A 27,937-nucleotide genomic window follows, 5' to 3' on the forward strand; every position below is an offset into this window, starting at 1 on the left:
GGGTGTAATTCATCGATTTCGATAACGTCTTATTCCAGAAATCCTTGGAGTAGAGTCTTTAATTACATTTACCTTGTCAATTAGAGCGATAATGCGGAGTAATAATTGTCGGCTAATGATCCCCGGGCAACCGGGGTGGAACGCCAAACTGTTCCGGCATTGTTTCCACGAACGTTAATCCCGTCGGTTCTTCCCGCGTCGTTTCTCTCTCGATCTTCTTTACCTTCGTCTTTTTCTGGTTTTCCGTATAATAATTAAGAGCTTAAAATTGGAATGCAAATTTTGCGACACTTTCCCTACTTTATAGAAAATACCGGCGTCAGTTCACCTCTTCACGCTTCACATTTATTGGGTTTAAAATCAATTCGAATCAAAAACCAATTTGACTTTTTGATCGACGCCCCGAGATCCTTATTTCGCAGTCAGCCCTATTCTTCTTACGTAAATTTTTTCCTCGTACAATTTTTCCACCAATTTTCAGAGGGGGTGAAAAATATACACGTACGTACGCGGTAGGTATACGTGTACGTGAAAGGTATACACCTTTATTCCCGTATCGAAGAAATAAAGAAAAGTATGAGAATCAAAGTTTATTCTCGCGCGTGTCGCGAAAAGAAAATGCGCGAAGAAACCGCCTTAGGCTCTAAAGAAGCGAAAAATGATGGATTTGTGCTCCGTTTCTATAGGAATCTGCACTTTATGTATAGTACGAACGCCTTGATCGGTGCCGCAGCAACCGCTTCGCGATTCTTCAAATATAATTTATATGCAAACGTTACTCCCGGCTTCCGCTTGTCCCGATAAAATCCTATTTGCCATTTTTATTTTCCATCTATACGAGAATAAGAAGAAGGAAAAGGAGAATTTAGAAAAAAGTTCTCTCGATATCTGCACTTTGTTTCTCGCCCGTACCGCGATTTCCCGTATCCAAAGACACTTGGAAATAATTCGAGTCTCTCGAATTTCTCGACGCCCTGAACACCGCTGTTTAAACGTTGCGACATTCTGAAGACGAAGACGACGCGACGGCCTGACTGTACAAGAGAAATGGATAATGAAATTGTTTGACACTTGTTCGATTTCCTCCTTACTTACAACAAATACCGAACCGCTCTACCCGATCCCTTTTCATTCTCCTCCTTAGAGGCTCCCCCAAATCCGAAGTAAATTCCCTCGGGATCGCGTTAAGAAAACAAATTAACGAGGATGAGACGGAGACGCGACACCTAGTCTCTCCCGACCCTAAAATCTCGAGAATTTTTATCAAACCCTTCCCCGATTTCACTCGTTTAACCCTCCCTCAGGTAAATAAATTTCCTTTTTTTCTCTTGTTTTTTTTTTTTATTCTCCGCTCTGGTCGCGGACCCCGGAAAAAGTTAAAGTGAGCGAACGTTAAAAATTTGCGAACGTTCGAGTCTGTGGCCCAGCTGCTTTAGTTTTTCGTTTACATGTGTATTTATATACCACACGGTATGTGTTTGACGGTATACATTAGTACACATATTTATGTGGTGCACGCGAATTATTATACGTATGTCCTACACCTGGCATGTATATATATACGTATACGTATACGTATACAGAGAGCTTAATTAATCCATCGCGTGAACTCGCGCGGAGAGAAACATACACATGAGATTTATATGAATATGATATATATATAGATGTATATTCGGTGAATGTACGTTTGCGTTATGCTCTTTGCTTTCGTTGGTGAACTTCCGGTGCTGCTGGTGGAGCCGCCGCCGTTCATGTGATAGAGATAGACGCCCGCGAGACTTTTACTGCTTGCAGAGATCAAACATTTAGAGTGAAAAAGTAGCCATTGTAAAAACATCCGAAGTTGCGGGTGAACGTTCATTACGCTCGAATACCGGACGACAGTGATTCTCAGAATTCGAAAATCTGCGGAGCCGGTGTGCGGAGTTGCGGGGTGAAAGGAAACAAGGATAACGGTCAACGCACATTTTTATTTTTTCAGATTTCTGCCGTAAGAGAGAAGAGAGAAAAGTTGGGATCGTTCCCTCTTGTTCTTGCCCTAGTTTTTCGCGCACACGCGTACGTACACATCTGAACCCTTCGGGGGTTTTCACGCGCCAACTATTCGCCGACTGATGTGAGCAAAAATCGCTTTGCTTTTCCCTTCTCTTATTTTTCTTTTTTCTTACTACCGAACGAACTCCTCATCTCACCAACGCCTCTCATCGTCGGCTCTTTGCTACACCAAGGATTAACTCGTTTTCCTTCGTATCTCCTGCGCTGCTACAGCCAACGCGTTGGTTTAAAACAGAAAAAAAAAAATGAAGAAAACGAATGAAAGGAGTATACGCGAAAAGAAATTGGCGAAAATTCTTCATTTTTTTTTTTCGCAACCAAACAACTCGGTACATGCATTTTTCCGCCACTGGGTTAACTTAGTCAGGGGGTGGAAAATTTCTGAACATCGTCGCTTTGATCCCGTACCGAATGATGCCACTGCATTTCTCCAGTCGGTGTCTACAATTCCCACTTGTTTTATCTGGAGTACTACACGGTTAACAAGGTCCCAACGCGTTTAGAGGAATAACTCAAAGCGAACGTTACGTTATTACAAATATCTGCGTATACGTATATGTACGTATACTTGTATTCTCAGCTACAGTTTTCGTCACTTCCGTTACATCTACTTCCATTTAAAGCCAAAATATCCAACTGGATATTAGTTTCCGTACGGTTGCATCGGCGTAATTGTGCTTTCCAGAATCTAACCAAAGCTTAATATATCCCGTCTCAAAGCTGATACTAATTTCTAGCCTCAAATTAACGCACCGTTTTAGGCTCTACACGCTCGCGTGATAATTTAATTAATTTTCGTCTAAGAATCCCGTTTTTTTTTTTTTTCTTTCTCTGTTTCGAATTCTTTTTTTTTTTTTTTCTCCTACCCGCCCTAATTAAAAAAGCCGGGAACGAGCATTGCTACTCCGAAAATGGTTCAACTGTAATTACCTATTTTATTATCGTACGGAGCTGGTCTTCCTTTTGGCCGTATAAACGATAGAAACGGCTAGTTCGGTAGACGGTTTTCAAGCGGTAATACGCTACTAGCTTTCAAGTAGAAAAGTTGAAACCGAGGTTCTCTTTACGAGCCGTTGATGGACTTGAAACGACTTTCTCAACTTTGTCTTAATCTTCCGTGACTCGCGCGTACTTCTACCGAGATTTTTTGCCAACCCTGTAATACAGGCGTTTATTTATGGGAGACAATTCTTCTTTGTATCATCGATTGATCGAAATTTTCAAGAAAATTCAGAAGAATTGATAACAATAATGTTTGAAGAGCCGCCGTCGATGTGGAATGAAATTTCCCGTCGAGATCGTTTCATATAGGAGGATCGCTCGGTCGTATACGTGTGTAAAAATCGATAAGGATTTAGAAAATCTTTCTGAGCGACGACACGATCCCACTTTCTAGGGTGTATTATTCTTTCGATGGGTGTGTGTAACGTATATAGACACACGTACGTGTAAAAGGACCGAGCATATCCTTCCTTTTTCGAAGCTATACTCCCGCCATCGTGCTCTTGCAGGAAGTAGAAAAGCGAGTAAAAGAGACAGGGTAGTGGCGCATATAGCTAATTCCTTCTTGTTCGCGCGAAAAATAGAGGTTCCCTTCGCCCGATATATTTTCGCTTCAACCATCCAGCTTGGAAAAAGGATAAAAGTTTTCTATCAAAGCTTTTCTAAAACGACATCAGCGTATAAATATCATATAGGATATGTACACATCTACCTATGATCCCATACGACGAACGAATATGATTGATTGTCGAGAAGTTTTTCTATTTGTAGAAATTTTTCCAAAATTCAATTATTTTCGGTTACGTATGGATAAAAGTTGGTGATCGGGAAGGATATACGAATCGGAAGGATTATAATGATTTCGCGATTCTTTGCCTGGGGGAAAAATGAACGAATGAATCGACGAGCGAAAATTATTAATCAAATGAATGAATAAGTTTAACGTATACGAAGTTTGTCTCGCACGCTACGGCAGCAGCAACGAAAAGGGGGGGTTGAATTTGAAACCAACTACCACAAACGACGACCTCTCGCTAGATCGTGATATATTTTACTCGCTCACCTATTCATATGTGGGAGCGTTGCACGTATATATACGGAAGACCCTTTTCACCTTTAATATTTATCTTATATAATAACTATGTACATAGGTGTGAAAAATGTGTATGTACGTGTAACGGTGTACGGCGTACGAGGAAATATGGAACGGGGTGAAAATGAATTGTGCTTTTTTAACCACTGAATAATTTTGTCTTTTTTTTTTGGATTTTTAATCCCTGAGGAAGTAAAGGAGAGTAGAGGGATTGAAGATAAAATTTTTATAGTCGGACGAAATTCCTCTCTTTTCTTGCAATTAGATTTTCAATTAGCACATAGTCACGCGTTAAATTAAACGTTGAGGGTTTAGATATTAACGCCGCGGAGGATGTTTCATATTAACGTGAGAAATCTGAAATTATAAGGGGTTGGAAGAGGCGGTAGAGGGAGCGGGAAAAATTCTTCGCTGGTGAAATTTTCTCATCCTCGCGTTTTCGAGCCCGATGTTACTTTGGCCGTGGTATCCGTATCCGTATCCGAAGAAGAATCAAGAATCAATAACGAAACAGCTGTCGGTAGATGGAAAAGACGTTCTCTCACGTTAAAACTATATAACCGAAATCTTGGGGGTGTTTTGTACGTATATATGTTTGTATATATACATAATCCTCCAGCTATATACGAAACCACCATATAATACTCGGTTCGTTGAGAAGGTGCTCGATGTGAGGGGGGGGGATGAGAGAAATTAACAACGAGTAGACCAGATGACGCACAGACTCGGAGTTACCTTCCGACGAAAATTCCAACGGAAACTCGTAAAATCCAACACCTGAAGCTTAACCTGAACCCGAAGCTAAATCCGAGTCTAAACCTAAATCAAAATCCAAATCCAACCATGAGAGACCCGCGTACCTGTGCGCGCGTGTGGATAGAACGGTATGTATATGAAAGTACATACACAACAGTATATAGGGGAGACCGGGGCAAGTTGGAGGCTGGGGCAAGATGACGAATTAATTGTTTTTCGAATATTTTGACAGATAGCGCCGGGTAAGTTATCAAAAAGTGTTAAACACTCTTCTACGCAATAATATTTGCGATGTAGCTAGCGTGGCAAGGTCATCCGGCTTTTTTACGGAGGCATTGTGGTTTCAGACGTGTGCGAAGTAACATTTGGAGCTCAAGAAAATAGTTGTATACAACTACAGATAAGCAAGATCGGACTTGTGAATTAATACTTTATTTCTATACGCATATAGATCCTAGAGATCATAGAACCTCCGAATTTTCACCAATGTACTTTTTGTGGGGTTCTTTTTTTGCAAATAGTGGCAAATGGGGCAAGATGGTGGGGGCAAGTTGACGGATCGTCCTTATCGAGATCTTTGCATGTTGTTTAGTTAATTGATATTTAGGCTACATACGATTGTGCAGCTCATTGAATAATTCGATAAATAAATAAATGAATAAATTTATTTACGATTCAATGTTGGCATGTTCTAATGTCGAAGGAGCAGCTCAGTTCGTTTGCGACCAGTGTTAATTGTATATCTAAGCTAAACTACATAAACTATGCGTATTTGTATTTTCATATCTTTTATGGATTTAAATAAACTGAAGTATATTTTGACGAAAAAAGTATTTTTTTAGGCCCATTAAACTAAAATCTAATATTCGTCAACTTGCCCCGATAGGTTCGCCATCTTGCCCCGTGGTCGGGGCAAGATGGCGAATTTGCAGAATTTCGGAAAAATGGAAATTACGTAGTTTGTGAATGACCGAATTCAATGTCAATTTTTTTTTTAATAGCTAACATCTCATACTTTTGAAAAATACCAAAAGATTTTGGAATTCGCTTACAATCAATTAAAAAACCGCACTTGAAGCTTAACGTCTCCAACTTGCCCCGGTCTCCCCTACTTTATGGTATATATACCGAGTGTATATTTCGTCTAATAGCCTCTACCAACAATTTATAATCGGAATAACAATAACGGTTATAAATCAACGACAATAATAATTTATCGACAGAGATTTATCAGACTGCAAATATTCGTTAGTATAGGTAACGCCAAAATGGCAGATAAACGATTTCTCACACGTTAATGTTACGCAAATTTACGCTGGCATTTGTACCAACGTTATACACGAACTGTAAATACATTAAACGCGTTAATCGCTCGTACAGATTTGTAAGTCAAAATGCAACGCGAAAGAATAAAAGGCCACGTCAATCGATTACCGCGATTTCGAGTACATCGCAATCGTTGGCAAATTAGTTTTTCGAACAAAAAAAAAAAACACTCGTCGATCTTTTTTTCTAATTTCAAAAAAGCTCTTTCTGACACTCTGAAATTTATCCGCTCATTGTCACTCGACCCGGTGAAGAGAATCTCTAATCTGTTCGAGTTTTCCGTTTTTCAATTTTTTTCTTTTCTCGCTTCCATATTTCACGAGCTTTTCAGGATTCCAGTTATACTTTTAGATGGTCCGATGATAGTTTTTCTATAAAACCCTTTGGATGATCATCGTTATATTATATCGTCCGCACACTACAACCGGTATCGTCACCATTATACCCACGGTTTCACAGCTTTTCAAGCTCGCTACGCACGTAGCTTGTACAACGAAATTGTTTATCGGAATTTCGGAAGAATAGAAGCAGGTCGGAATTTATAAGGACTAGGTAAGGCAGGTTTCAGAAAAGAGTAAAAGCTTACGAAGCACCAGCAATAGCGTCGGAGGAGGAACGGGACGAGTAAGCTCCTGCGTATCGCTAGAAAGGATGTCATTTTATCCTTTTGATGCTTCCAGAAGAAACCAGACATGTCATTTTGGAAATTAAGCCAATATAACCCGGCGTTGTTCTCTGCTTCTCTGTATAGCTATGTGTGTAGTGTATCTCCTTCCATACACAGTTACGTAGGTACACACGCGTTATACCTACACGTGTAGACCTCCGGTAAAGTCGAGTAGAGCAAAGTTTCGGACAAAAGGATGCCGCTACTCCCTCATCTGAAAATAGATTTCATCCACGTTAAGGCTAAGGGGGTAGCTACAGATGGGGTGGCCTCACCTCCCCCACCCGAACCCCTCCCCCTCAAGAGCAACTTCTTTAAGCGAACGTTGCTGACGTATAACCCAAACTTTATGGGATACATTTTACCACCCTTGTACCACCACTCCTCCACCTCCCATTAGCGTTAACTTGACGCCGTGAATGATGCTTATTGTACGCTATTCATGATCATTTTTTGTTGTTTTTTTTTTTTTCTGTGTGAAAGCACCAGAATTTTTATTCACGAGCTTTTTTTTTTTTTAGAAACATTCCTCTTTCTTTTCCGCGGAATATTTCTACGATCAGGTCGATCAACGAACGAATAATGAAAAACGAAGGAAAATGAAATTAGGATTGAAAAATCAGAAGCAAAAATGTGTAGTAAAATAATCTCTCGTACGTATAAAATTCCGTGGATTTTTTTTTTTTTTCATTTCATGCGAGGGGTGTAACGACACAAATTCGCAAAAATATCATACAGTATCAATGGCGTATGACCACGGTACGGAAAGCAGATGGGATTTTGGCGCTATGTTGAATCTGATAGCCACTTGGTTTTTTTCACGCAGATTTTGAAGCGAAAGCTTTTCAAAAATTTGACTAGTATTATCGCGCTTGAATCGCTTTTTCGTAAATGTGTATATAGAGGGACGATATCAGGTTACTCGTGTACGCGTTATGTACTTTACCCTTTTGGTTTTCCACCTCGTTTATATTCGTTACTATAGACGTTTTGTGGTACGCTTATTTTACTACCACCATCAACTTTTATCGATCTATCTTCGGTGCGCGGACGTAACAGCGCTTCGAAAAAATGTCTTTTTTCTTTTTATTTCATTACTTTTTTTTTTTTTTTTTTTTTGTTTATGCCGTTCGATAGTTTGGCGTTATTATTTAACACAGCGATCATCGTACGACGGGAATATCTGCGTTATACGTTATCGTATGTACATTATAATTTATACGCATATATTTCATCACCTTGTAATAAAATAATTATGCAAAACGGAAGTGTAACCTATAGGTATAACCAACGGTGAGCTATAATTTAAATCTATTGTTGTCAGGAGTTGGTGAAAATTGAAAGCTTATCGCGGTACTGGAAACCTCGTCCCTTTCAAAACTACCTACACAACCCGACCGCTATACTCTCTCTAAACTTCTTCCCGCAGTATTTTACCCAACACCCTATATATACATGCTTCCGACCGCTTTCGCTTCTTTCTTAAAAAATTTCATGTTTCGCTTCGGCGAACTTTTTCTTCTCTTTTTCTCTCTTCTCGAAAGCTTCGATTATCAGTCGAAAAATTTTGAATATCATTTTCAAAAAAATTCTGACGTAATACGTGTGCCATTTTTTTTGTTTTTCTTTTTTATTCTCTGAATACAGGAACTTTGATTCGCGCCGATAACAGGTATGCTCGACTCATAGAAATCGAATTTTTTTCAGACCGTATGTTCCGTATCAAATTCCAAATAGAATATAAAATTTCTGGCGATTATGAGACGAAATTTCACGACCCGTTTAGTTTATAATCACGGCAGAAAATCGTCGGAAGAGGCTTACCGTGAAGTTAACATGTGTAAATAGACACATATGTGTCTAGGTTGTACCAGAAACACTATCAGGATCTAGTAGCTAGGGTGTTAAACCCTCTTGCGCGGCAGTCTGGCTATAAGGGGTGTTTAATATTAATTGCATATTAATAACGAACTACCTGGGCGTTAGGTGGCGCCCACCATTCATTATTATTTATCAGGGTGATTAAAATCCGTACCCCCCTCCCTTCTTGCCGGTCCTGTTTCTCTCTGAATTTCGGGGTACGCCTCTGAATGTAGACACGAGTAACTGAACCACCTGTGCTTTTCACCGTTGCATTTCCGGTTCCGCACGTTGCGACGTGCTTCCAAATTGCGTTTGCTCATTTTCGAACTTGCTTTTGGTGACTAGCCAAAATTAATCTACACATCGTACCGTTAACGCGAGTATGTATATATATTTTTTTTTCTCTTCTTCACAACGCTTAAATGATTTAGCGATGAATTCAATTACGGAGAAAAAAAAAAATTGTTGAATTTCTTTCATCAATTTCCGTTTCCACTAATCTCCTTTTTTTTTTCGTCTCTTTTAACTTGTCTTACATTCGAAATCACATTACATGAAATTTTCTAATTAGCTACTTTTTACTGAAATCTTTTGATACGGAAAATTGGACTTTTACCGACGAGTCGCTGGGTACTTATACGGTATTAGGAGTAATTTAACATTTCGTTAAATATTATCGTACGTTTGATCAGCTTATTCAACGGTTGGTGAGGGATTCGCGTGCTCCGCGGGGAAATCTAACCGATGATGCGGCAAATTTAACCCTCGCATATGTTATGTATTATTTCATACGTATGTATATATACCTTCGATTTTACATGACGCGACCTATATGACAGCGGCAGCCAAGCTGTCGCTTAATTTTTCTATTTCTCTTTTTACTTTTCTCTCTTTTTTATTTTTCTTTCTCATCTTGACGCGTACATCACGGTGTCGTATCAGCGCACTGTTGTCGATGGTACGGCGAGTGGTTGTAGCAGCCAATTATAAAATTTACCGTTCAAAAAATGCCCGAGGGAAATTATGTCACCGGGTACGATATGGGTATACGCTAAATTGGAGCTAAGGTTAAATATTTTAAATAATTAAACAAATTATACCTTTATCTATAGTACGAATTGCGTCTGTCGGTGAAACCCTTTCCCACATGAGTCGTACGATTACAAATTAAACAAACGTTGCGTCACGTGTAACGTACAGGAACCCCGCCATGGACGAGGATACGGCGTTTTACGCGAAGAAACAATGAAATTTCCCCGATTCGCAATTTACTTCTCTCCCCGCTTTTTTTTTTCCTAATTTTATTTTACATTTATTCTTTCACTCCTCCATTTCTCGGTTTATTGTTCATCTGTATTCACGGAGTGCGAGTAACCGCGCGTTACGTACGTACCTATTTGCAAACGTATCAAGTTTACGTATGTGATTTTTTTTATTTTATTTGTTTTTTTTTTTTTCCGACGCTCTCCGCGTCTTGTACTACGGAGGGTATTTTATACTTCCGATTCTAGCGGGCTATGGCTTACCACGCTGCAAGTGCAACTTGAACCAGTTGTTTGTTTATTTAAAGATAACGAGGTTTACCGGGGAGAATTCAACTTGTGAAATATTTAATAGTTAACCGTACAGGGACGCTTCACGTCGCTTACTTGTGGTCCGGAATTTCTGAAAAACTGCAGTTTCAGTCGCCGATTCGTTATTCTCAAGACTTCGTTGTTCCATTTTTTATTTATTTTTCTCAATGTGGATGGAAAAATTTGAATTTTTATTCCACGCCACGTTACGGAGAGAGCCGATCTCTCATTTACCTGTCCAAGGTGAGAAAATAAATCGCGGAAATTGCGAAACGGACGGGGAACAAAAAAAGTAAAATAAACTAGGAAATTGTAGCTTAGAATAGGATTTTTCAGATGTCAGGCACAGAGCGGATGAACGTTGTCCGGTGTGTATAGTATATACACTCTACAACTCTTTGGAAAAATACGGAGCTCAGAAACTGCAGGACTTTTCAACTCGTAAAAAGCTGACCTGGTCAAGTCGGCTGCAGATAGATTCTTGCAGACTCTATGATTTATCTGTGAGCTTGATTTTCTTTTTTCTTCTTAATGTAGATATACATGTAGCAGCAGCACATTTCTTAACTTTTTCTCTTCTCATTCTCACATGCGATGATGTCTGCCTAGGGCTACGTACCATCGTTTGGGAGAATAATTCCTCAGATGATAAAACTAGTTTTATTTCTCTTGAATAATCGAATAATCTCATACCGCCAGCTAGACGTTGTGTCGCTTACATGAATCTACCTTGTATGAAAAATTTAGATGCAAAAAAAAGAAGGAGAAAACTTTATTCTTTCTTCAAGAAAAATTCCACGTCTCATCTTTATCACGAGCTTTACTGTACCGTGTACATATTTTTCTTTCCGTTTTTTTTTTATTTTTTATTTTTTCTTTGAAGAAACTTTTCTGTACAACCATCGTTATAACTGTAACGTGTTGTAGTATCTACATACATTACATTTATATCGTTATAGTTTTGATGCAGGTCGAAAGTTTTTAGCCAAACTTTCATTCCATTTTCCATTACTCTTTTCAACTTGAACGTACGCTATAGCTGGCTAGGATCGTGGTATGTCCAGGAAAAGATTTCTCTGGTAAATTAACATTCGGATACAATTTGAAATTTGGTTTTGAATGTTTTTTTTTTTTACTTTTTTCAATACTGGTATGTATGCCAAGGGTTTTTCTTTGTCAATCTAAGAATTTTTCTCATCGAATTTCGCAATTTTTTTGCTGTAAAAAGCGAAAAATTGGTGATAACTCAATCAATTTTATGAATAGATGAATTTTACTATTGAATTCGGATTCCTGAGATCAAAATACGTGAGAATAGCCTTTCAACCGAAATGAAAAAAAATTTTGATTTTGGACCCCAAAATTGAAAAAAATCCAAGGGGTACCCCTTTGGATTTTTTCGATTTTTGGGTCGAAAATGGAGTATTTTCAAAATCGATTGTAGGACACTTTTCTAGCATATTTTGACCCCGGAAACACGAATCTGTCGGTCAAATTGGGCTACGAATTTTTCCCATCGAGAAATTCTTGGTTTTTCGCCTTTCGCATCGAAATATTAGCCATAGAAAACCCAAAAAACATGTCAAATTCCGGTCCCAACTTTGACAAAGATCTAAGGCTATAAGCTTGACGTCTTTTTGGCTTGGCAATTTTCGATTTAATTGAAAAACCACAAATCGTGGCATAGGACTGACATATTTGAAACATTGAATATTGACCTCTCAGCGAATCAGCAATCGAGTAAAATGTCATCACCGTCCAGCGGCACAATTCACTCATTTCGCGAAGTCCAATCGACCCACGAGCAAAATGCAACGGCACTAATTAATCTGTACACGCTCATTCAGCAGCACGAATTTAGAAACGCGAGGCTCATCTCCTTTCATCTCGCGTTTCGAGTTGCGACGGGTCATCAACTTCTTAGAGATGGATTCAAATCACCTCTATGCAAAGGGAGGTTCAAATAAATTGGTGATTCTGAATAAAAAAGAAAAAAAAAAAACAAGTTACGCGAACGAAAGTTAAGAATGAAGTTTCGATTATAAAATTAACGCGACGTTTTTATTTTTCAATTTTCTTTATCTTCAACTCGTCGCAGTAATACCGAATGAGATACGCACCAAGGTATCACGATCTGCATACTCTGTGTTGAAAGAAAATTGCTACTTTGCATCGACATCAAAAATAATAATAAATGCAGTTTTATCAAAGTTGTTGGTTTCCTCGATGCGGGAGAAAAACTTCTTCCACGACTTAATAAACGAAAGGTGTTCGGTATGACGAACTTGTGTACATATAAATCGAGGGAAATAAGATGCACGATGCACCCATACCTCGTTGCAGTGATATGCATGTACCGCGGTGATTCGTTCGTTTTTTTTATTTATTAATTTATTTACATTTTCATTTTCTTCATTTTTAACGGGAAATAAAATAAACTTTAGATCAGCTCGGATTTGCTACTGCAGGAATGAAATCGGCGGGCAATTTACCTGGGCACAGAGCATTCGTTCGGTACAAATTGAATAACTTTATTACACGTACGTAGCGGTATAGAGAGATTCGTACGGAGTTTCGCGCATTCGTATAGGTGGATGTTCTTGTGTGAGCCATAAAACTGGGCCAATCGTGAGTTTGAACTATCGATCTGGATATTCAGAAGGTTTCAACTACCCACCACACTACCGGTTCGCAGCTGCACCTCTGCGTTAGTGGGTATTAATTCCCGTCCGTGACTTCCAACCTCCCCACTCATCACCTTTTCACCATTTTCCGCTATATTTAAAATGCGAAAATAAAAGAAAAACGCAGAAACGGTCGGATAATTAAATGGCAAAATAGAAACCCGTTGAATCTGAACTTAATACCGTGCCCTAAATACGCTCAAACCTTTCCAAAAGCGACTCGCTGAACCTCCATTCTCCTCCGTACCATGAAACAGTCGAACCTCTATAGGCTCTTCTGTAGCTCTCTTTAGTAGCTGCTACTTCCTCTGTCTCCTACGTTAAATCCTCTCATTGTCAGAACCATGAACCAGGCAATTCGCTTAGTAGCTCTATACTCCGACAACCAACTGCTGTAGATGCGTTGCCTCAAATACAGGGATGACTAGATCAGGAGAAACGGAAGAGCAAATTCCCTCCAAACGGACAACTGAACAACTGACCCCTGCAGTGACAGAGTAGCCAGGGGAACAAATTATCCAAGTCCCCGTCGCTACCTCGAGGTTCGCGTGTCATCTGCTACAACATTACCTTTATTCGGTTTATTCGAAAATTAATTTATCCCTATGAGATAACGAGTGAGCAACTTCGTCTGCTGTAAAAGGTTGCCCCAACTAGATCTCACCTTTTACCTACGTACCCTACAAATTTTGCCTACGAACTGCTAACGGAAATCCCCGCGACCGCCGCGACGATATTTGATATTTACGAGTAAAGGAAACGCTCCGGATTCAACTTCCGTTTTCTATTTTCTAAAACCAGTAATGTTCCACGCGACGTTGGACCTTTCCAAGGATTGGGAAAAATTCTAATATCGAAAGATCCGTCTATCGATTTCATGGTATGACGGAAAGTCTGGTATTGGACGTGGTGGTTTGGTAATGGAAATAATTCAAGCTGACCCGGATTTACGACAAGATGACGCGACGGGGGGTGCGATGGTTGCCTTAAAAAACAAAGATTCGAAGGCGTTGCTCATTGTTGGCGTAATGACGGCTCTCCTTGTCTTTCTTACTCCGATTCCAATTTCACTGTACATTCGCTAACCATTTCCATGGAGTGATAATAATAATAATGATAATAATAATAATGGAATATACGAGGTCAGATTTATAATCACGCGCGTTTTTATCCGTCACTAATTAAAAAGCTCACAGAACGGTAGAGCCGTTCTTCCTCCACTGGTTAAGGAATAAGGGAAAAGAGAAAAAAAAAGAAACGAACGAAGGTACACACGTAGAGGAAGACGTAACGTCGGAATTCTGGACTTTGGACCGCGCGGGCCAGAGGTCAGGGACTTGCAGCCCCAGGCGAGGCTCTTTTTTTCATCTTCACATTCCGTTTTCTCATCTCTTCCGTCGGTTTGTCCCAATTTGTTCCTTACGTTTCCGTTTCCGAAATTCCGAACAAAAAAGAATAATTGCTTTTTGAAGTCGATCCTTCAGGTCGGTGATTAATTGATTCAATGAAATTGACGTTATACGTCGAACTGTCTGTTTATTGCTGACGTTATACGAACGGCTTCGGACCAGTTGGTGGGACTATTGCGAAACTTTTGTTCGGTTGGATCATTTTGTAGATCTCTCTCCACGCACTGTGGCGTCAGCGGTACCAACGGTACGCGGGTTCGGTCGGTTGTTTTCGACGAAGGTTTGCACAATGAGTGACGGGAGTATATTGCGGCCGACGATGCCGCCGGTATAACTACAATTGCAATCAATGAGCAAACGGCAAACGGATCATCAGCTGCGAATAGAAGCTGTTATCTTGATAATGAGAACGTTCGAAGTGTTCATTATCGTCCGTCGTCAAACATGACGCGGTAATTGTCGGGTCAAAACGATTCGGATACACTATATAGCGCCAACGTCACGTTAATATTCCAAATAATTCATCAATCAATAACCAGTACATATATTATCGGAGATTTATTCAATAACTTCGTACCCACGTATACCCGTGTATCGTATACATGCGCGTATTCGTAACGTGGTCGGAGATAAATCGTACATTTCATGTTCACGTGGATGTAAATGCGACTGGTATTTTGACTGCAGCCAGGGGGCCATTTTCTAGCCAAAATCGTCGCTCGCTTTGTCGTTATTTCGACGGACCACGTAACGTTTCACGCCGCCCCCCCCTCACCTTTTATATCATTTTGCGTACACCGTTTAGCTGCACCGCCAAACGTGTGGTAAATTCCATCGCCGTTCGTTCGTACGTTCGTTCGTTCATTTCTGGCAAGCTCACCGACGCCACCACCACCATCGTAAAAAATCACCACCGTAAACGTTACACTGCAGATCCAATGTCCATCAACCGGGACAAGGGACGCCCATAACCTTCGCTCGTAAACAATTTTGCGGTTGGTAACAAATTCCTCTCGACGTATATAAGGTACTATGTGTATACCAGAGAATTTTATCACATCGACAAAATTGTCAAGATTTGGAAGGAGCGGGAAGTGAATGAGGGAGATGAGGTTACGAGAGAAAAATTCTTCGACCGCAATTTATTGCTATCTTTTTTGAAATCTAAATTTTTTTGTTCTCACGTCTTCTTTCCCTCCTCCCCAGTCATTGGCATATTGCAAATAATCACCCCAGATAACGTGGGAAGAAAAGACCGCTGTCTGTCTCTAGCGTACAGACTGAAAAGCAAGAGAGAGAAAATGGGTGTTTCTTTTTTCTCTTCTCTTTTTCATTTTTCACAGAAATTGTGATGGCAAGATATATAAATTTTTCTCCCTTTAGTTCCTTAAATCTCTTCTTTTTTTTTTTTTTTCGTTACCTTGTTCGGGTTGGGTGGGTTCGTTTCTTTTCTTTCGCTCGCTTTTCGGGTTCTAAAATACGGACGAACGAAATGTTTTGTCATCTCGAGACAGACGCAGCGCACCTTCAGTCTTTTCAATATGAATTTTGAGACGTTCTCTCTTGGGGAGGGAAAAAAGAAACAATAAAAAAAAAATCATCTTATTTTCAACATTTATTCTCATACTTTGAGTTTTACGACTCGGTGATAAGAAGTAAGGGAATGAATATACATATTTTTTTTTTTTCTTACTTTAACGTCTCGTTTACGGCTTGACTCATTACCAGTGGTCGTCACTACGGAGAAATGAAAAGGCATTTTTTTTTGTCAATTCCAACTTCGTCGTGACGTTGCTATGCCCTCTGCACTCTTCTGTTATGGGTAATTTTATTATTTGATCTTCTAGAGAAGAAAAAAAAAAGAAAAAAAGGAAAATCGTGAGAAAGTGAATTTTCATCTCAATCAGATAGACTTCTTCTTCTTCTTCTTCTTTTTCTTAGACGAGCTCGATTGTTCTCGTTGAAAGATGAAAAATTCTCGTGTCTATTTTCGCTCGTTTTCTTAAAAAATTTTCTCCTCAACCTTCTCGATATCGAAGGTAGGTATGACCTATCTCGTCGAGTAATAATAGTGTTGCAAATATGTCAGTCATCAATTTATCGCATCGTTGTTCCACCTATATCGCACTCCACCCTCCGCACCGAGAGAGCAGAAGTGACACGTGCTATTTTCAGAGACGACCATCGATCGCCACTAAATTATTTCGAGGTGCCAACTTGACTTACCTGCTCGCCGTTATGTTCTACGGCTATATAGCCGCGATAGTGGTGGTAGGTGGTAATAGTGGTAGTAGTAGTAGTTGTAGTGGTCCCCGTCGTCTCCGTGATACTCTGGGAAGTGCACCGACGACTACGACGACTGACCTATATCTCTGTACGACAGGTAGACAGCTGGGAAAATTTACTCGGCGAGAACAACTTTCGGAGAACTCTGGCAGCCATCAAACTCTCACCTCCCCTCCTACCCTCCCGAAATCCCAGTATCCCAATCCATGATTCAGGCGACTCTGGTCATTTACTTTTTTCTTATTTTTATTTATTTATTTTTTTTTTTCACCGAGAAAATGTGAATGATTAACTTTTTTTCATCTTCGACAACTCGCTCGGAGGACACAAGATATTTGGAATATTTTCATTTCGGTGATATTCTGGACATGCGACGTTTGCTGGCGAGGAGCATTCGAGTTAGCTGAGTAGGTACCTCTGCATGGAAAACGTAAAATTATTGACCCAGTTTGTTTATCGACGTAAATGGAAACTGGAAACCCTCCACCTCGATAACCAATACATCCCTTTGTTAGCTCAGCCACTAACGTGGATGACAGGAAAACCCATCCACCGTACATGCAACCCTCTACTTGGATATCAAAATCCAAAGATTTCTTCATCCAGTCAACCGTACGGCTGCTCTCCCCTCTCTTCTTTGCTTTGCTGTTTGCCATTTCTAACGTATTTCTTATCTTGAAAAAGGGAAAACCGCGGTGTTTGCACCGTCGTAACATACGTACGATACATTCATCTCGCGAAAATCACGTTGTATAACCCGGTGTTATCGCTCGATGCCATACGTCTAAGATTTCACGTTGTAAATCGCGTTCGTTGAACCAGATAATTATTAACGTACAATCGAACGATTAAAATCAATCGCCTGTATCACCGCGTACCTTTGTAGTGGTAATACTTTTATTGTACAATTTTTATGAATGTAATGGAATTTGAAGAAGCTGTCTTCGGCTTGAAGGCGGCTAGAGGTGGAGATAGAAAGAAGAAAGCAGGAAGCGGCATAGGGCCTTATAGGTTTCTTTCGTTTATTCGTTCGTGTATCTGTCATCTAGTCAAATTCAGCGAAGCTTTGGCATTTCGCCATGTGAATTCATCCCGTACGGTACATCGAAATGCAGTTTGAGATGCTTTTGATTGCTCTTCTTCTCTTCTTCCGTTATTTTTTACTTTCTCCCCCTTTTTTCTCTACCGCAAGTTTTCCTACGCGACGCGCCCGCCGCTTGGTTTTTCCGGCGTGACATTTCACTCATACCTCTTTTTCTCTTTTGATTTTTCAATTCTTCATATTAGTTGTATCCGAGGGATGAAAATAATCTAAACTTAACTTTCCGATATTGTGCTGTGTAGAAGTTGAACGGACACAGCTGAATTAAAATGAGGGTGAAAAAGCGCGAGAAGTGAAGTCGAGCTTCCATTTTTATTTGATTTTTCTTTTATCTCCCATCAGATATTAAAAAACTTGGGGAGAAATCAAAGTTACGTCCGACTAACGTCGGTTAGAAATAATTGCGGGATTGAAAACGTACCCGACGATCGTAATTTCATTACTTTTCCTCTTTTCTTTTTTTTTTTTTTTTCAACTTCTTTGCTTCCTACAAGTTCATCATTGTCTTGTAGAGTCGATGGACGGGCTGTGCAGAATATCTTCAGCGAACAATAAACGCGCTACACATCGAAAAGACGCGAGGAGAAAAATAATTAACAAAAAAGAAAGAAAGAAAAAAAACATCACGAGAGGATAATACGCAGACTGTCGATCGTTATCCAGGAGATAGGACGGTGTTAAGTGATTTCAATCTCCAAATTTTCTAGTATTTTTTTTTTCTTTTCTCTCTTTTACTATCTGACGGAGGAAACAAATGAGGTGGAATTCTACCGCTTGCTTTACTGCCCAACGTACCTATAAAATGAATTCGTAGGAAACCAATAAGTCTAATGGAACCTGGTCGTCGTCCTGTTTCCTTGAAAAAAAAAGAAACAAAAAAAAAAAAACGAAGGTTACCGTATAAGAATCCTTGGAGAAATAAATGCAAGTTGAATCAAACGCAAACGATCCCTGAAGAAGGAAACTTTTAGCTTCGTATAATTTACGAGGAGCAAATGTTGTTTCGCTCATCTCTTAACTCTGCTCTCTTCTCCCCTTTTTTCTATCCATCCCTTTTTTCTCGTTTCTTTTAGCGTTGAGCTTTTTTTTACGGGAGACCGCACAGTATTCAAACCAAAAATTCGATAGAGAAAGTTAATTTTTTTTTCACGTAATTCAATTTTGATTTTTACCCCAAAACTTTTTTTTTTCCAATTTTTCGAGGCTTACTATTGGGTACAATGTCCCGCAGTTCTGGATCAGTAACGAACGACCTTTATGGCGGCGTTTGCGTTCGTTCGGTAGGTAACTGACTAATATTTGCAGTAACACTCTGAAGTTTGTACAATATAACGTTGATATTTGTTCTTCTCAAATTCAACTAGCTAGCTAACCGTTATCCGCGCCAATCCAGATGTTGTTACAGCAGCGCGAACGCGTGCCGCAGATTATTTTACGAAAGTCTCTCCGCAGAGGGAGAAAAATCGCGAAACCGCACCGCAGATAAGTGCTATCTCTTGAATTATGGGCACGGCAAAAACGACCCAATCTTTTTTTTTTCGGTGTTTTTTATCTCTTCTGAATTCGTTCCCTCATGTTACTCGAAAATGAGGGGGGAAAAAAAAAAGAAAACGGTATTCTCGATAATTGCACGAGACGGAAAAAAAACTCTTTCGTTATACTTTAAATTCATCAGTTTTTATTTCATCGCTCAATTACAAGATAAATGATTTGACGATAGTGATTTGGGCGGAATTCGTTCGTATTTGACTAGCGGGTGCTCCCTACTTTGCTCCCCTATGAACAGGTGAAGCTCTTCAAAATCTAATCGCGGATAGTTTAACAAGGTGTAAACAAGTAGCTCGTACAAATTGATACTAACCGCCAAAGTGTAGAATTCTCTCCGCACTTCATTAGGGGGTTAGAGGGGGAGATTTTTATCGACGAAAGTTGGACAAAGGCCAGTGGTTCTCGTCTATCCATTTATATCTATAGACGACCGCGCAAGGTCTCTTGAAATCATTTCGACTGAGTCGCTGAATTAATTTTCATTTTTTCATATAATCAACTAAAAGTCGGTAGCCACGGACACGAATCAAGAAGGTATAATTTTCGTCGATGCTTTACCATTCGGGCTCGTAAACGACGGAATAGATTCGAGTTTTACAAGTCACTTGTGAAGAAGCGTGGGAAACGATAGAAGAGAAAATAATCTAGTGGCTTATAATTGTCGGGTGATAGATAAAGTTGTAAATTTCTATTTATTTTTTCGGGTTCTAGAAATTTACAATCAGGTACCTTAGTAGCATTATGCTTCAAGAGATTTTATTTTCACGACTTCGTCTTATTCCCGTCCGTTTCTTGATACTGGAATGGAAACGCTGAGGAATTTTGCGGATATGTTACGTGATTTGGAGAAACGTATAGGGAATAGAACGGTTTGCCAAAGTCGCGAACCAATATTTGCCGATTCCACCCGCTCGTAAACATTCCCGAAGACACGGGAAGGCGTCGGTTAATAAGATTCTATTGAAGAGGGCGTCTACATTCGTTCGGGTAACGTCCTGGAAATCATCCCCCCAATATTGACTAACCTTATTCATGAATTTGGAAACTCCCATTTTATTGCCTTCTCAAATTGCGCGGATCTAGCCTAAGGGGCTCGTAAGGATATTTGTTCTCATTGCTCGTTATTCAGCACCGTAACACCCGCACAAGTTTCGAATAGAAAAAATCTGTGATTCTTTCAAAACCCACGGTTGGACGAAGAATAAAAAATCGTAGACCTTTTATTTATTTACAACCTCACGCGCATAAGAATCAATAATCCTTATTTCCCACCTTACCTACCCTAACCTGTATGACGTAGTGAAAAACTTAAATATTCAAGGACATGTATAGCGCAAGTAAACTTTAAAAAATGCGTTCGAGCTTTCAAACTCCTTGTGTCCTGCATCGCTTTTGGTTGAAATAAATTTTTAATTCTCTTCTCCAACAATGCGATTTCATGTTCCCACTTTTTATTCTTCGCCTTTTGAATTTTCTTGGTTTCTTTTTTTTCATTCTTATATTTTTTAAACTCTTCTCATATTATAACTCCAGACCCACCACTTCCGGTTCCTTCCTCATTGTATTCCTTCGTCTTATTGTTTAACGGGTGATATTTTTTTTCTTCTTTCTTTTTTTCTCTTTCTTTCTTCCTCTCCCCATCACTCATTTTTTCTTCCAACACCAGATCCACTTGCGGTAAAATAGAGTGTATGGACATGCATACATATTTTTTCCCCCCTTATTCTTACCTGAAAAAAATTCGCGTGCACCCACAGTTCGCTTTCTTCTTGATGAATTTTTTTTTTTTTTATGCTTCTGTAAAATGAGTCCATCGAGATAGGTATATACGTATACATAGCTAATTATGTTAGTTGAGAAACATTGCAAAGAAAAAGAGCTCCGTTTGATAATTAATCACATTAAGATCTCGAGAAGCAATTGCGAAATCAGATAGCAAGGTTAGCGCAATGTTCTACCCCAGCGTCAAAGCGGATCGCATAATTGAGTTAATTACTTTTCTATTATATCCCACTTTTATATATACGTATACATTTGACGTTATGTGATATATAGGTATACACATATATTCACACAGCCAACCTCAACTCACCCCAAGATTTTCTTTAAAAACTTTTACTTCGTTACGATAGAGAGTCGATACAATTTTCACTATACCTCGACCTCGTACTCTCCCCATTTTTCTCTTTTTCGTTTCATACATTTTTTCATTCCAAGTTCTACGACTTCTTCACCTCAATGCCACCACGAGCTATGTTTTCGTATCCACATTTTCTTATTCCGGAGTTTTCCCGACCCCCAATTGACTTTTTTTTCTTCAACTTCTTTGTTTTTTCATCCCTCGTATCTTCAACCCGACCAACGCGTTCGTATGGAATGACAATGGAAGGAATAACTGTAAAATTTTTAAATAAAAAAAAAAAACAATGTATACTTTTCAATTGTTTCATCGTTTACGAATCATCGAATGCACCCTCCAAACGGGAAGACCAAACGTCCTTTTTATTGTATCGTCTAGCTCTCGTCATTCGAATAGATATGAATTTCCTATCCCTTACTTTTTTCTATTCTTGAATTGTTCTCCTTTTCTCTCCCTTCGTTTATTTACGTTGAGCTCATCCGGAGTCGTAACTGTACTAGAGATGGTAATATTCACATTCATATGGGGCGCTCTCGAAACGTCATGTTTATAGACTTTGAAGAAGATATACGTATATGTCTGACGAACTTCCATACTACCCTTGCATATTTTATTACTTACCTACCTACCTAACCCCCCGAAGCGATTCGCTACTCTCACCGACTTGAAGAACCACCGTTAAAAGGGGTAACTTCTGAAACTACGCCCGACACATATCCGCATTTATTCATTCATACGCTCCATTTTTACTTTTACTTCTTTTTTCACGAGGTTCACACATCGATCCGCAATACTTCAACGAAAAAAGAAAAGTCAAAGTTCAAATTTATGGTTTTTGTAAGCTCCAGAAAAAAACAAACAAAAAAAAAACACCTCGCACAACAAATATTTTGGAGAGTTTCCAAAATTCTTGATTGTTCTCCGCATTAAATTTAATTTGTAAACGTAATAGTTTAATCAATCGTTGACATAGGTCGATAGACGCAAAAACCGAAAATAAATAAATGCATGAAATTGAAAAACAATTTTTTCGATTGTTTCAGGTACGTGAGTCCAAAACTCTATACAACCACCATTCCTTATCAGGAATTGACTCTCGAGGAATGGTGAGTGATTGATAATATTTTCACAGTTGAGAGTTTCATTTTACTTTATTAATTTCATCGGTTTTATTCTTCTTCTTTTCATCTTTCTCTTACCTCGCATGGGTTAGTTTTATTTTTTCAAAAATACAAATATATATACATAGACTTTATCTGAAGCGTACGTACATTTACATGTGTCATATATTTCACGTGTTCGAAGACGGGCTTATTAAGTGTCGGCTGGTTGTCGTGTCGTATCAACTCTTGGCAGGGCGCTAGGTCGATTGGCACTCCAGTATAGCATAAGGCTAGGCGCGATATCAAACTCGATCTATATATATTTATATACATATATATATATACATAAAATACACATCCACATAGGTGTATGATCCGTATACATACATTACGCGCGAACCGGTGGGCTTTCCAAAACCGCACACCTGTACGGAGCGCGATGACGCGAGGTAGAGCGTCGGGATGCCGGCGTTACCGGTTCGCTTCACCGAGGATACTTACCCACCTACGTACGTACGTACATACATACGTATACGTCGTCTGCTATCCACTCTTAGTTTTTTTTTGTTTTTTTTTTTCATTTTCTTCTCTCCTCTCTCTTCTCCTCTCCTCTTTTTTCTCTTCTTCTCTTCGCCTCCTCTCAACAATGCACTCCAAACTCGCCCTCAATACCTCATACTTACCCTTACCTACCTACCTGCCCACCTATCCTGCACCTTCAACCCCGCAGCGTCCCCTCCGTCTAAAAACGAATTGAGAACTTCTTATATCTTCCGATAAGGAAAAGGTATTAAGCAGCCTTGAACGCCACGTACAGTTATACTATAACCCGATCGAATAAGAAGATATAGCGAGAAAATCGAGATGCGGAACAGGAAATAGCCGATAAGAAAGACGATGGAAAAGGAAAAAAAGGAAAAAAAAAACAACCCTTGTCTCTCACCTCTCTATACACCGTAGAGATTATCGTTGCTCCGGCTATTGTCATTATTGTCATTATTATTATTATTATTATTCGGTGGTTTTCATCTTCATTACATTTTCATTCGCGTATACGTCATTGGATAGGCGATGGTAAAGAATGGAGCTTTTCTTGGTGTATGATAATTGGATAAATGATGTACATATCATTGACACTAATTATCGGATACTCGTTGGCATCTTTGTGAATAATTTTTATATCTCCTTTTTTTGTATGCACAAATACAAAAAAAAGAAACAAAGTGAAAAATTTCAATAATCTACAACTGCGGGAATAGTAGTAGTATATGTGAATATTATGCAATTTGTCGGGGAGCAGCAGCGGAAAATCGGAGGTAGGACTTATTGGGATCAGGAGAGGAAAGAAAAAAATAAAACCATTATCCCACCGAATTAGATGGACAAATGGAGTGTGAAGTTGACGAGGGTGAACAAAAAAAAGAAACAAAGAGAAGCATGCGATAACCATTCTCTATATATGCACGATGGTGGAAGGTGGAAATGGGAAAATCGAGAATTGACCAATTTATTGCCACGATTTTTTCACAGTTTCAATTAAATCATTCGAAACTTTTGAACATTTACTTCAGCTCGAGTCGTCGAACCTTGCCGATTAGTGATGAAAATGATTTTTTCTTTCGTTTCATTCTATCGATTCGAAAAATTCCACGATCCGTATAGGAATACGGCATCTGTACATACCCGAATACATGTACATGTATTGAATATCGTCAGCGGGTGTTTGAATACCTTCGCCAAACCATCCCCAACAAGTTTGTACAGTCAACGAGTGATGAAGGGTCAGAGGAGAGAAAGAGGGGGTAAAATATCACACGCGTATATTAATTTTTAGTAATTTCGTTACACTGCCAAGAATAATTTTGTTGAAATATAATTTTTATCGATCCTCGTACAACGCGGTGGCAAAAGTTGTACTACAGGATGGCTTTATTGAATACGTGCGAATTCTACGTGTAGTGTGTAGCGCGGTACGTACTCTTTTTTTCTTTTCGTAGGCCTCCAATAATTTTTTTTCTATTTGGCTATTCTTGTTTCGTTCAATTCAATTCGATCTTTATTTTCAGTCGGTTCGTTCTCTTTTTGTTTCGTATTTTATTGGTTTTTTTTTTTTACGACAAAAGTATTTCAAATAGCGCGACCACCACCGAAATATAGCCCATGGCCGGCACGGTGGGTGATCCGCAAAAAAACGGGTATTGAATTATTCGTCGAGAAATATTAAAATCAAAATTTATCCGCTCCCCTCAGGGAGATGTGATGCGATCGACCATATCTTTTGGTTACTTTGCCATGTTTCTTTTAATCCGAATGCCAGTTGATTTAAATATGATTCCAGCGTTCTATCTCTTCCTTTCGATTTATTTTTGTTCCTGCTTTCTCAGTTTTCTCGTCGGATCTCGATTGACTTTTGAAAGATTTTGAAGAATTATAATTTGGACATCGAAAAAATATTGAAGAGTAACGAAACGGATTGCAGAATAAGTTTTCAAATTTTGTTCAGTCTTTTTCTTCATTCGACTAAAAGAGTTGAGAAAAAATGACGTACTTCATAAATGTAATTTCATACGAAAGCAGGAAGCGGGTATTCGTAAAATCCTTGTCACCGTATATTTATACACTTCCTTTCTCGTGTTGTATTGTTATAATTCCGTACAATAAATTCACTTTGAATAAACGAGGAACGTTTCACAATTTTCATTCCGTCGGTATTTCACCCGAGATTATAATTCTCGCGTAATACATCCAGCGCAAAATTTTCAAACGAGATTTTTAAAAGTGTAACCCACCATAACCGGGACACACGACTGATGACCCGATGAATAATGAATAATTTTTAAAAACCTCTTTCGTACACGCGCTTTGTTTTCCTAAACTTTCGAACACATGAAATCGATTCGATCGTGAATATTGTGAACTTCTGAAAAGAAATCGATAGGTTTCTACGCAACGAAATAAAGTTCGATCGATTCAATTATACGAACCTTTTTTCCATTTCTTTATTTTTCCATACACTTTGGGAAAAGTTAAGCTCGGTCATATCTGACCCTTTTTAAGGAAGAAAGAAAAAGGGGCTAACAAGCAGAGCGTGGGAAAAAAATGAGGGGTAGTTGTATACGGAGTCGGTTAATCCATCAAAATGACCGATGCTGACAATACGTGTTCGCGAAAAGTTGTAACTGCACGGTGAAACTCGACGACCATTTTCTGCCCGCGAGGGGTTAATCCCAACGTCATATCACCGCGGGATGATACAGCGACGCAACTTACGTTATGTAGAGCTAACGTCGCGGTGTTTTTCTCTACGTACTCCTGAGGAAAATCAAAAATTTCAACTCGGTGGAGAAATCGTTGTAATCCCCGTGTGAATCGTAGATTCTCCCTTCCGTCCAACTTCCCTAGTAGCTCATCTCGCAGCGACCCTTTCTTTATCCCGCGAATCTCGACGACCTCTGCCGGAAAAATAGCGGAGAATAAAAGAATGAGAGGAGAGGTAAAAATCTTTACGGGAAAAGGTAACTCTCGTAGATCTCAGTTTGCGGCGAACTCCGAGTTCTCACGTTGAATTCTAAATATCACTTAGATTTTTAAGAAAACCGAAGAAAAATAACAAAATTTATGTAATATATTCTTCTTTCAAACTCGTACGGGAAAAATGAAATGTAGACCCCTTTCACATTTTATTGTCGTGAGTAAAAATTGTGATTTTCGATCTACTTTTGCCCCATAAACTTGTATTCTCTCTCGAACCAGGGGATGAACGACGACAAGAACGAATAACCATCGCGGATCGATGTGAAGCGTATACAAAAAAAAAAAAAGAAAAAAAGAGAAAACGAGAGAGCATATAGGTAATTTATAAATATAAAATCATAACTGCGGGGGGGAAGGAGGGGAAATGATAAATGGGTGTAATGTTTCGGTACAAATCTCATTAAACCTGAATCATTGGGTCATTAAATTATTATTAGCTAAGAGACGAAGCAGACGTTTTAACGTTTAAATATACATATAGTATTTTCACCTTGGGAGTAAGGGGAGACGGTGGGCCAAGCTGGCAAACGCCTACTAGTCGCATGACGTAATACGTTCCAGTGACAGTGACAGATTTAAGGGGCTCGTCGGACCGAAAAGCAGAACCGAGCCAACCCAAGCTGTGTTCCATTCCCCTCCATTCCGTTCCATTCCATTCCATTCTCTATCAATTCATCTATACCCACCTTATACTATAAGTAAGTACCTATATCTGTTTTTGTCGTTAACATCGGTATCGACGTCGGCTGTCACGACCCACGTTTATTATAAACATGAATTTTATTAAGAAAAGAAAGACCCCTTAATAAATGTCAAAATAATCCGAAATATTTTAATTCCGACAACGTCCGAGTAAAACTTGCAAACACAAGACGAGAATTTTCTCCCCATTTTCTTTGCGTCATATTCGTAAATTTCATCACGTGAGCAGTAATACGACTTTCATTTTCGTGATATTAATTCGCCAGGTCTTTCGCGTTTCGTTTTTCCTTTTCAGTTTTCCTTATTTCACTTTTTTCCGAATACACGGCCGTATCCATCCCCGTTCAATCGCAAAGCTCGACCCTCTGTTGACCTTGTTGACGGCGGACCGACCGCGTGTTTGGTCTCCGATGTTGTCTTTCGATGCCTTTCTTCTTCTTTTTTTTTCTAACGTTCTCTCTCTTTCTCTTATCTTTAGTTCGTTTCCTTGATCCCGTCGTGCGTTGACTCGACCAATTTTATGTGAAAAGCCCTGACTTATTAACTAAACCCCGTTCTACGTCACTCCGCACGCTCTTCTTTTCTTCGCCAATTCTCTTCAGTCATAGCGAAATTAAACGACATCTATTCCTCCATCGATTCGTTAGGGACGAAACAGAACCCCTGGCAGGAACCTTAGAGATTTCGAGCAGATGCGGATGCTGCAGGACGAAATAGAGCGCGGGGGAGGAGGGGGAATCGGGGTACGGTTGAGCGAGTTAATCTGGCAGCCTACTACTGCTTTGATTATTGTCACTGTACACCACGTATGTATACATATAGGAGCAATAGAAGCTCTGGCAATCGCGGCGAGATTCGCATGGTCATTTACATACGTTACTTCGGACGCTGTCCGTCCGCCCTACATCTGCAGCTTCAAACGCAAACGTGAACCCTACGCGCAAGCTTTGACCGTTCGGATTTGCCAAGCTTGATCATCGGTATTGGTCACGATGCGTTGACAATTATTGTAAGATACGTTTAAATCGGTCACCCTCCGACATGTTTAGCCGTAACAGAAATAGGTAAACAGAGTGGGAGGCGAATTGACCCA

At 39.4% G+C, this 27,937-nt stretch overlaps 1 protein-coding gene across 6 annotated transcripts in view; it reads left to right on the forward strand.

The window, feature by feature from the left end:
• Positions 1 to 27,937, forward strand: part of LOC105690503 (dystrophin, isoforms A/C/F/G/H-like) — a 231,919-nt gene that overhangs the window by 121,366 nt on the left and 82,616 nt on the right. For 4 of the 6 annotated variants that reach the window (XM_048656447.1, XM_048656451.1, XM_048656449.1 and 1 more), the window contains one exon: positions 22,549 to 22,611. The exons of the other annotated variants lie outside the window; for them this stretch is intronic. In XM_048656447.1, the coding sequence (XP_048512404.1) occupies positions 22,549 to 22,611 (63 nt within the window). The remainder of the gene's footprint in view (positions 1 to 22,548; positions 22,612 to 27,937) is intronic. 6 annotated transcript variants of the gene reach the window in all.

The sequence above is a fragment of the Athalia rosae genome, chromosome 6, assembly GCF_917208135.1.
Source record: "Athalia rosae chromosome 6, iyAthRosa1.1, whole genome shotgun sequence".
NCBI classification, from domain to species: Eukaryota; Metazoa; Arthropoda; class Insecta; order Hymenoptera; family Athaliidae; genus Athalia; species Athalia rosae.